The sequence below is a fragment of the Orycteropus afer genome, unplaced genomic scaffold (assembly GCF_000298275.1).
Source record: "Orycteropus afer afer isolate SDZICR_OR568_19922 unplaced genomic scaffold, OryAfe1.0 scaffold00464, whole genome shotgun sequence".
In the NCBI taxonomy this organism is placed as follows: Eukaryota; Metazoa; Chordata; class Mammalia; order Tubulidentata; family Orycteropodidae; genus Orycteropus; species Orycteropus afer.
This window is the reverse complement of record NW_006922051.1, coordinates 124,668-135,951: the sequence shown is the minus strand read 5'-3', so window position 1 is coordinate 135,951 and position 11,284 is coordinate 124,668. Positions and strand designations below refer to the sequence as shown.

Below are 11,284 nucleotides of genomic sequence, written 5' to 3'. Positions count from 1 at the left end.
AAAAAAAAAAAAAAGGATATTGTTCTGGTTACCTAGTGCTGCTCTGACAGAAATATACCACGAATGGGATAGCTTGAAAAAATAAAAAGAAATTACACTCAGGTAGAAAAGCAAGGTGATCGTAGAGTTCTCTTGTTTGTTTCCCTTCTTTTGGGGATCATAGTCCTATACTTCCTGTTTAATGTCTCAAAACACTAGTTTCATATATTTATCAGACTATCTAGTTGCTTTCAGCAGAAAGCTAATAGCACATGCTACCTCTTATGGTGGAAAACAGAAATCTTATCATCTCTAGATTAGGGAATGCTATTAATTATAAAGTTACTCCTCAGAATTCACTATGCCCCAGCTTCATGTTCTTAATTTGCTTTTAGTATTTATTACATTATGTACTTCAAAGAAGGCACTGCATTGGAAAGGACCTGAGGCTTAGGAGCTGGAGCTCTCTTTCTTGTACCACCCCTGCTTCTTACTAGTTGTCTAGCTGGCTGCATAAACTTCTAGGACTTCAACTTGAAAGTCTATAAATTGAGAGGGTGGAGCTCTTGAAAAACTCGTCCTCTTTTGATATTTAATAAAAGAGAGAATGTATAGTCCCACTGTTCCAAGATTCCTTTAGGAATATTTCTTGCATTTCTGACAGTGGCATTCCCTTGATAAAAGAAAAGGAATCGGGAGATATTTAGAGAAAAGGAAATAGAATGTTCAAGAGAAGAGAGTGAGTTGTTAGTGTGAAATTGTTGTTGTTGTTATGTGCCGTTGAGTTGGACCCGACTCCTAGTGACCCCTCTTTGGGTTTCTGAGGCAGTATCACTACGGAAGTAGATTGCTCAACCTTCCTTCTGAGGAGTGGCTGGTGGGTTTGAACCCCCTGCCTTCTGGTTAGCAGTCAAGTACCTTAGGCACTATGCTATAGCTGGAGGAAATTAGAATCTTTTGTTTGGGACAAATAAAGGTGAGAACAAACAGCATAATCAAAATCAATCAATTTGTGCAAGTGTAAGGAGCCCTGGTGATATAGTAGATAAGGCATTTGGCTGCCAACCAGAAGGTTAGTGGTTCAAACCCACCAGCTACTCTGCAGAAGGAAGATGGCACAATCTGCCTCTGTAAAGATTTACAGCCTCGGTAACAGTGGGGGTCACCGAGTTCGAATCCACTCAGTGGCAGAGACTTTGGGTTTTTTTCCCACCCTTGGTTTAGACAGAGTGAGGAGCCCAAGGGAAGTGCAAAACGTTAATATACTCATGTGCTAGCTAAAAGGTTGGGGATGTGAGTCCACCTAGAAGGAAGGTTGGGCCATCTACTTCCGTAGTCATACTGCCTCTGAAGTCCAAGGAGGGGTCACTATGAGTTGGGTCCGACTCCACGGCACATAATAACAATAACAGAAGTGCCTTCAGAAGCTCTGGTAGTGTAGTGGTTAAGACATTTGGCTGCTAACCAGAAGGCTGGTGGTTTGGACCTATGGCTGCTCTGTGGAAGATAGATGAGGCAGTATGCTCTGTAAACATTTACAGCCATGGAAACCCAATGAGTCAGAATCAAATTGATGACAGTGAATTTGGTTTGGATTTTTGAGAAGTGCCTTGGCAGAAAGGCCTAGTGACTTCCTCTAGAATAATCAGCCATTGAAAACCCTATGGCTCACAGTTCTACTGTCAACACGTGGGGTCAACACATGGGGTCATCATACACTGGAATCGACTCAATGGCATCTGGTATTTTTAGACAGAGTGAACAGAAACTAGAAAAGGGCTTCCTTGCAGTTGCTGTTTATGCTAAAAAGTCTGGCATGCTGCTTAGGTTATGATATACAAGAGGGAATTTTAAGTAATAGGAAAAAATTTGGAAGTGGTGAAGTTAGGTCAGTGAACTTAAGTACCAGGCACATGATGTTGTTGGTATCACAGAGTAAAGAGGTCATTTCATTATGCGTATTTCATGTGGCAGGACAATTTTCTCTGGGAGATGGATTTGCTCATCAAAGATTTAGATACTGTATCTTTGAAAACAAGTGTGACTATCATAATGAAAAGTCACAAATAGTTCAGAAAAATGCAACTTTGTTCCTCCCGTTGTCCTTTTACAATTTTGTCTATGAGGTCAGCTTTCCTGTTTCTGCATGAAGCGTGCAACAACCTATGATTTCCTGGTCATTCTTAAATGATAGATGATTTACAATCACTAGGTTATAAACACAGTCCAGATGCAGAAATTTAAAAATCCTACCCTGTGTAGTAATCAAAACTTTGGACTTAACTTCCTGTTAAATCTCCCTTCTTACCCCCTGTTCTGGTTACCTAGTGACACTCTGACAAACATATACCAAAAATGAGATGGCTTTAACAAACAGGAGTTTATTCTCTTACAATTTTGAGGCTTTAAGTACGAATTCAAAGTGCCAGCCTCTAGGAGCTGAGAGAAAGCCCCTCAACCTTGGGCTTCAGTTCTGCCTCCTGCTCCCAGCCCACTGAAGCTAGAGGCTTTTCTTCACCCAGACAGCTGCTGGCTACTGAGCCTGATAAACCTAAGGTTCACAAGTAAAAAGGAATAGTCCCAATGTCACCAAACCACACAGCAGGTTATTAATTCAAGTCCACTGAAAGTCCCAAGGTTGGCAGAGCATGGCAGGCTACAGAGCAACAACTCGGCTACATGCGGGGATCAACCATGCCATAACTAGAGACCGTTTCCAAAGCAGCTTCTTATATACCGGAAGCAGACCACAGCCCTAAAGCAGCTACTCAGCTGCATGTGGTCGATCCCACCATGGAGTTGATCTAGTCTCATCATGGGGAATAACTACCACCAGCTGCCCAGCCACTCATCTAGGTTCAGTCAAGTTGACACACAACCTTAACTACCATACTCCCTCTACCTGACTTCCTCAAGCACTGGCATGCTTCATAATGGAAGTCTGTAATAAGGTAGAAGGTAGTGGTGGTTCTCTATTTCTCCATCTCTTGTTTCTCCTTCTCCCCTCCCATCTGCTGTTTCGATCCCACCAGGTCCAGTGTGGTTGAAAAAGACAGGGAGTAGGGATACATAGTGAAGTCCTTTCTTCATCTAATACTCTTGTCTGTTGGTCTCAGTCTGGTGTAGCAGATGCCATTTTCACTTGAAATATTTTCCTGGACTTTTCAGAGGTTTCCTTGCTGTTTCTTTCTCTGTAATTCCCTTGATCCAGCGGGATTTCTCTGTTCTGATGGTTTCTTGTGACTGCTTTCTCAGCCCCTGCATATCCCCAGGCCTCTTTGGCCCCTCCAGGTGGCTCTATTGGACAGCACCCAAGATCGACCTCACACTGGCTCATTCTGTGCCTCGGAGTCCAAAGCTCTTCTAAGGAACACGCACGCATCACTTGCCTGGAACAAATGTGGATCCCTAGGCAGCAACCCTCTTTTGGCTCTGTTTTGCAAGCAATTAGATCTTTCCTTGCCTTGTAGATTCCCACCTGGTAGCAGTTCTATCTAGCCAGTGTCAGTTTGTTTTCTCAAGATGATTTGGGCATCAGCCTCCGAAGCTCTCAGCCTCAAGAAACACTTTGTATTTTCCTTCCTGGCTCAGTTAGAGGGTTACACTTCCTCCCAACTCCCTGAGAGGTTTTGGCCAAATACAACCCTTCCTCACTAAGAGACTTCTTTTCTCTCCATTTCCTGACCTGCTTCTATGTCCTTAACCTAGTAGAGGGGCCCAAGGGTCATGGAACAGGTTCTCAAGGTCATTTACTTGTAAATATTCATATGATGGTTTGGTACATTTCTTCTGGAATTTTCCTTGGAATTATTATGTTTTGTTGTGTGATGGAAACTTCAGTTTTAAGATCCTATTACACAAGTAATAAACATGATTCATAGGCCAACCCTTGAACCACAGTCCAGTGGTGTAACATCTGGCTCTACTAAACATTTTGATTTCTGGATGTGTTATTGTGTAAAAAAAAAGGACATTTCCCCAGAGAGTCCTGTTTAATTCTTGATAAGCTTTGTCATTTAGCACTTGTTAAGTAAAGCTGGAGGCATATGGAGTTCATAAATTTCATCCCATAATTTGGGATGAAATACCTAACTGAGTGGATTTTTTTATGTGGTAGTAGATTGATTCCCAAGGGCATTCTGTGGTTCTGTGGTTCAAGACAATGAGTCCATGATTCTTTGGCTATATGAGAGCATAGACAAGTGGCTCTACAATACTGAGCCACTAGGAGACAAACTCTCCCAAATTAACTCCCTTATCAGCTGACCACTCTAAACACAGACTTTATGAGCAACATAATAACATGTTTTAGTGAGATTTTAAGTGAGGAGAGGGTGGTGCATTTTATTTTCTGTGATCAGGAAATCCTTACAGAGTAGCTTGAGTCCAGAGCAAAGAGAGAAGGGAATGCAACACCAGTGTGAGGTTCCCCAGTTGTGACTTTATGAGATTACATGTGCTGCTGGTTGGCCCTGACCTTTGGAAAAGGGATCTGTGCAGTTAACGTTGAGAGCCAGAAAGGCTGTGTGTTGTAGGGATTTGTCCCTAAGGTTTTGTTTGTTTGTTTAAAACTAGGGAGAGATAGTTGAGTGAAATCCACGAGATTCTTTTGTTTCACTTCTCTGCAGACCTGGATCATGGAATCGGAAGGCACTTGCTTGACGTTTGACTTGTTCATGCAGTGATTGTCTAAGCTGTTGTCTCTTACCCTTTTTGAACCTGTCACCCCTTTTGATGAACATAAACATTTCCCATTTTCATGGAGAGTCTAATTTTCTTCCTGCTCCCCACCTTGCTCTTTGAGATTCATATGCTTTGTGAAGTCATAGAAGCTAAGGAGATGCTGTCAAGCTTTACTTTCCATAATTTCTATAATAAAAATCAATAGGCATTTGTTGGTTTTCCAAGTATATAAATGTGTACTTATAGAATTAGATGTACTTTTACACTTTACGCTAAACTTTTTCATGCCAATATATCCACTTTTGTACAAAATGTCCTACAATTTTAGGGGACTCAGACCTCCTGAGGGCCATGCATGATCCTCTGATGGTGGTGTTTCTCCAAATCATGGGCTTTTTTTCCCCATCCTTTTGGGTATCTTTAACCCTCTTAGAATCAAAGTTTTACAGCTCTAAGTGGCCTTAGAGATGATGTATTCCCATCCATGCATTCTATAGACATAGATGTCCAGAAAGTTTCCGTAACTTTCCCAAAGTTCCACAACTGAGTTACAGAGCAGGTCCTGAACAGAAATTCAGGTGGCTGGATGCTCTACTCAATACTCCATGTACTATCAAATGCTTGGATCCTCTGTACTTTATCCTATTCCTTATAAAGATAGCAACCAAAACTGCAAACCAAATGCCAGTGAAACAAACTATGCAAATGTATTTAATATTCTTTATGCCTCTATCTTACAAGAGCTCCAAGGTTGAACAAAGAAATATGTATTCATATGCTACAAATTCAGATTTTGTTTGCCACATTTATAAATGACAGTGGATTAGGAATCTTTAATCCCCAACTAGTAGTAGCTTAAAATTTACTGGGGAGACAATCCTAAATGCTATTGAGTTTATGGCCAATTGTGAGCCCTGGAACCTCTTAAAAATACATTTGCAACTAGTAATTTCCAACTCTCCACTCGTGCCCTGTAACTAATCCCTATGTTAATTCTTCTATAGTTCATTTAAGGAGTGCTGGTGGCACAGTGCCTAAGGCAATAATTCATCTGTTTTAACAATAATTTATGAGATTGGAAGGAATCTAGGAGAATTCAAGAGCTGTGTATTGGTAAATTTATTTAACAATAATACAGAGTTCAACAGTAGAACAGGTAGATTGTGTTATTATTTTTTAGATAGAAAACAGAGGCTCAGCAGGGTTATGTGGCTTGTCCAGGATTGCTCAGTGGAAAAAGTTTCTGCAGCCATAGTGTCTGGTGTCAGAGCCTAAAACCTCCCTCTATTACATGCAAGCAAAAATAGGATAAAATAGGAGAGAGCAAATAGAGCAAAACTGTTGGAAATGATAGTTTTGTCACAGTGAGATTATGGACACATCAAATTAACTTACTGTGAGAGGTTTTGAATAGGGCGCCTGTCGTGTGTGTCCTTCTTAAAGCTGTGTGAAAGTTTATGTGAACCTAGGTCTTATCATGGTGGAGGAGAAGTTCACAGAGGTAGGTGATAGATGGGACATACTCTTACAACATTACCTTTGTTGAAGTCACCTTTTATTTATCTTAAAACTGGACCTGAAGCAAAGGTAAATGCATCAGAAATCAGAGATATTAAATATCAGGCCTTTAGGAGATAAAGGACTTTACCATCCACAATTGTCAGATTTATTTTGAGGAGAAAGCTGTTTACTTGCTGTTGTTAGTTCAGATCCATGTTAGCAGAGGGTGAACCTGACAATGTCCTTGTTTGCTCGTGTACTTTTGTCTCCAAGATCTCCCCATACACTGTGAGATAATGTCCTTTTCTGTATTTTTCCAGGGGATGAGGGAAAGAGCTTCAGGGATTTGGTAAATCTAACCAGATATACACTGTTTTGCTCAGTTGGCAATAACTCAGCGACATCCAAGGGTTTAGCCCAGGGGTATCCAAAGTAAATTTTTTTTTTATAAGTTTTCAACCAGTAAGAGAGGACATATGAAAAAAAGAGAAAAATGGAGACATTCTTCAGTTGACTTATTCTTTGGTGGAGAATGAAAACAATGGACTATTCCCAAGGAAGTAATTCCAGTTTGAAAAATAGTTGATTCTCAAAATACTGGCATTTCATATTTGATGTATTTATTTCTATTTTGTTTATGAAAGGTTTGATAGGCTTATTATGTAATAATGCAAATATTATTTTGTGGTTGAAAATGAATTTTTTTTTTTTTTTTGGTATTTCCAGTCTTACAAGAATTCTGAAGTGCAGTGAGAATTGGGGTTTGTGTACATGTTCTGGGGAAGGCAGTGAGGAAGATGAGAAGAAAGTATTCTAGTTCCTTCTCAAACCCCAGGTTTAATTATACCATAATCCTTTTATTGAGGTACAAATAATTTTTTTTTCCCAAAAAATATATTTCAGAGCCCTGTTAGCATCTCAGATGGAGCCCACATTCGCAAGGAATGTTTTCCCTTGTTTTGATGAGCCAGCTCTGAAGGCAACTTTTAATATTACAATAATTCATCATCCAAGTTATGTGGCCCTTTCCAACATGCCAAAACTAGGTAAGTAACTCTTCCTGTCATCACATTGTCATACTCACACACATTCAACTCTGTAATGGCTTTTGTATCAATAGCTCTTCTAGGCAATGTATTGGTAATGTATTATAACTGTTATATAATAATGATTATGTTATTATATTGTTATCAGTGATCCCACATCATGCAAAATATTGGAGTTTTCTAGAAAACTCAGAAGACAGGCAGTGATTTAAAAACATTGCACTGGAGTATTATCTTCAAACGATTTCATTGTGGATTTAAATCAGTGTAGTCAATGTCCAGGTACATTCTGGGAGAGAGAGTTAACCGTGGAGATGAATGTGTACAGGGAGAGCAGGCAGATGAGGTGTGTGTCAGCATCACATCTTGGAGATGATAAATCCTGAGTATTTTTGTATTAGAAGCTGAGGACATTACAGGTACTGTTTTAAACAGTCTGTTTTTATTCCTGGGCAGTCTGCCATTGGAAGTTTAGAGAAGTTCGAAGAAGACAGGGCTTCAACTATTGATCTTTAGTGATAATAAGCTGGTAGACATGGGCTGAATCTGGTACACAGGTGTGTTTGATTTGGCTCACATGACTTTTTCCTTTTGCTTTATTAGTGTTTTAAAAAATCCAGAGACTTCACATAAAATCGAGCTTTTTTTAGTTCCCTGAAGACTCAGAAGATTTAACAATAATTAGCTTGTAGTTCCTAAGCGATAGTAGTCAGTTACACCTGAGGAGTGGCTGCCTATACACTGGGTCTGTGTGCCATAGTCTGCCTTGGTCCCTACCACTTCCTGTCATTGTATACTAGCCCGTTTCACATTGACTACCTTGCCCTTGTAGGCATTTGAGTTTATGATTTCTACTTGAAAGGGCCCATACTCCCAGCACTGCAGACTTATAAATGAGTCCTGAAAGTGACAAAATTTTACCTATTGATCTATTGTGGGCCTGGGCAGCTTGAGGTTAAGTATAGGCTGTCCCCAGGTTATGAACAAGATCTTTTCCTAACTGCTTCTTTAAGCTTTAAGTGGAATTTGTGAGTTGGAACAGGTGCATATGGTTCTTATTTAGCCTTACTTCAGAGCAAGAAAAGGCTCGGAGCCTTTTCAATGATTTAAAAGCTTCACGTGCAGCCAAGTGAAGGTGATTGTGATGAAGAATTTGTTGTGAGTAGGGGTTGGTTCAGTAGTTTCAAAGTGAGCGTAAATTTACATGACATTAAAGGACAAGTAGGAGTTGTACAGAAGCTGGCTGTTCATAACTGAGAAACTGCCTACAGTGTGAGAAATGGGCTGGACTAGGAAATAGTAAGGAGCTCTGGTAGCATATAGTGCCTAAGGCACTTCACTGCTAACCAGAAGGCTGGCCGTTCAAACCCACCAGCCACTCCTTGGAAGGAAGGTTGGGCAATCTGCTTCTGTAGTGATACTGCCTCAGAAACCCAAGGAGGGGCTGCTATGAGCCCGTCTGACTCAATGGCACATAACAACAACAACAGGAAATAGTAGAGTGGGTGAAAAGAGAGAGAAGGCAAATTGGAGGTCAGACTTACATTGTTCATGGATTTGGCCCTCAATCAAGCCCATATTACTCAAGATGCTGATTTGGGCTCTCGATGCTGTCCTTAGACCTTCCTAGTGCGGTTTTTGATAGCTTGTTGTTAGCTGCCGTCAAGTAGGCCCCTGAATCATGGAGATCTCATGCACAATGGAACAAAATGCTGCCGTGTCCTTTGCTACCTTCATGACTGGTTGTGGCTCAGACTACTATGATCCATAGGGTTTTCATTGCCTGATTTTCAGAAGTAGATTGATGGGCCTTTCTTCTTAGACTATCTTAGACTGGAAGCTCTGCTGAAACTATTCAGCATCGTAGCAACACTCAGGTCCCCACCAACAGATGGTGGTGGCTGCACATGAGGTACATTGTCGTGAATGGAACCCATGTCTTCTGTATGGAAGGTGAGAATTCTACCACTGAACCATCAGTGCTTCAGTTTTGAGAGTTTGTTGTTATTGTTAGGTTACATCAAGTCATTTTCCAAATTGCTAGACTATGAAAAGTGGTTGGGAAGAAGTAGCTGAATGACAGTTGAGGATGAATTATTTCAAAGGTGTATATTGCTGACCAGGTTTACAGTGTTATGGACTAAAACAAATTTCTGTAGGTCAGTCTGAAAAAGAAGATGTGAATGGAAGCAAATGGACTGTTGCTACCTTTTATACAACACCCCAAATGCCAACTTATTTAGCTGCATTTGCTATATGTGACTTTGACCATGTCAGCAGAACTGAAAGGGGCAAGGAGGTGAGTAACAAATGTTCTCAAGGTAAGGGAAAATGTACTGGTTGCAGATTGTTATCCGATCTTTCAGCTTCCAGGGGCTAACCCTACCTATCCCATTGTCACCTCTAGCTTCTCTCTCTGCCTTTTTCCCAAGTCCTCTTAAAGCTCTTGTATAACTTTGTAGAATGGAATGCAACAATTATCTTGGCATCTCTGTGGAATGGTTTCCAAGAAGAGGCTGCCCATTAAAGCCACTTCTGAGAGGCAGGTTCTGAGCCCCCTCTTCCCAGCTGTCTGCTTCCATTATAGAGTACGGGAGGGAATGGGAATTGCTGCTGAACTGGCATCTTGGAATTCTGGGTTAGTACATGCGGTTTCCTTAGTCATGTTGATGTAACCTTTGAAGCTAGAATAATAGTCTAAATGTTTAGCAGCCAATATGGCACAGACACCAACAAATAAAAATGGACACCAGCAAGAAACATCTGCTATGGCTTGAATGGCATGTGCAGGTTAAACACCATCCCTGCCTAGAAGCAGGGCTGCTATATTCTTCAACTCCAGTGTGTGGGACATTTCTCCAGAGTTCTGTAAAGTAGGGGCTCTGTCCTGAAATACCTGGTTTTCACTCAATTACACCCTCATTATATAATGAAAGTTTAGGAAAACATTATCATGGAAGTACTTATGTACTGGCGCAGGCCCTATAATAGATTGTAGAGGAGGTAATTAGGAAGAAGGAAGACCAAAGAAAGGTTGATGCACTTGAATTGTGGTTTTGGTGAAGAGTACTGAAAGTACCACAGACTGCCAGAAGGAAAAACAAATCTGTCTCAGAAGAAGTGCAACCAGATACTCCTTGAAAGCAAGAATGCCTAGATTTTATCTCACCTACTTTGGTCATGTTGTCAGAAGGGACCATTCCCTGGAGAAGAATATTATGCTTAGTAAAGTAGAGGGTTATCATAAAAGAGGAAGAAAACAAAACCAAACTCACTGCCATCGAGTCAGATCTGACTCATAGGGACTCCTCCTTGGGTTTCCAAGGCGGTGTCACTACAAAAGTAGATTGCTCAATCTTTCTTCCAAGGAATGGCTGGTGGGTTTGAACTGCCAGCCTCTGGTTAGCAGTCAGATGCCTTAGGCACTATGCCATCAGAGTTCCCATAAAAGTGGAAGATCCTTAAAACAAATCAAAAGAGTGGCTGCAGTGAAGGGCTCAAGCATGGCAAGAATTGTGATGATGGTATAGCATCGGGCAGTGTTTTGTTCAGTTGTAGATAGGGTCACTATGAGTCAGAGCTGAGTCAACAGCACCTAAAAAACCAGAGTAAGTAAGGTTGTTAGTGCATTAGGTCCAGTTCTTTCTAGTCAGATCCACTTTGTAGGGCTGAGGAAAATCCAGCCCTGCAGCAGGTAGAGGCCCTGTCCTGGATCCAAGATCTTCCAGACTCTTACTACTATTGACTGATGGAGACAAGGAAGCTGTGAAAGAAAGCCAGGCCCATCTCAAGGAGGAGAATTGCTCAAAGCTCCTCCTCCTGCATGCCACTTAACCTAATGATGAATTAATAATATTGGCAGCCTCCACAAAATCTGTTCCTAAGTGTGTCTTTAAGTCGTATTTGTAGGTAATTTGTAGGTAATTCACAACAGGTGCATATGGTTCTTATTTAACATTACTTTACAGTAAGAAAGGGAACTCTGGTGGCATAGTGCCTAAGGCATTTGACTGCTAACCAGAAGGCTGGTGGTTCAAACCCACCAGCCACTCCTTGGAAGGAAGACTGGGCAATCT

General features: G+C 41.0%; 1 protein-coding gene across 1 annotated transcript in view; it reads left to right on the top strand.

Moving 5' to 3' along the window:
• LVRN (laeverin) overlaps window positions 1-11,284 on the top strand; it is a 100,876-nt gene that overhangs the window by 43,729 nt on the left and 45,863 nt on the right. Inside the window, exons 2-3 of the mRNA XM_007954527.1 lie at window positions 7,066-7,208; window positions 9,368-9,507. Coding sequence (XP_007952718.1) covers window positions 7,066-7,208; window positions 9,368-9,507 — 283 coding nt within the window. The remainder of the gene's footprint in view (window positions 1-7,065; window positions 7,209-9,367; window positions 9,508-11,284) is intronic.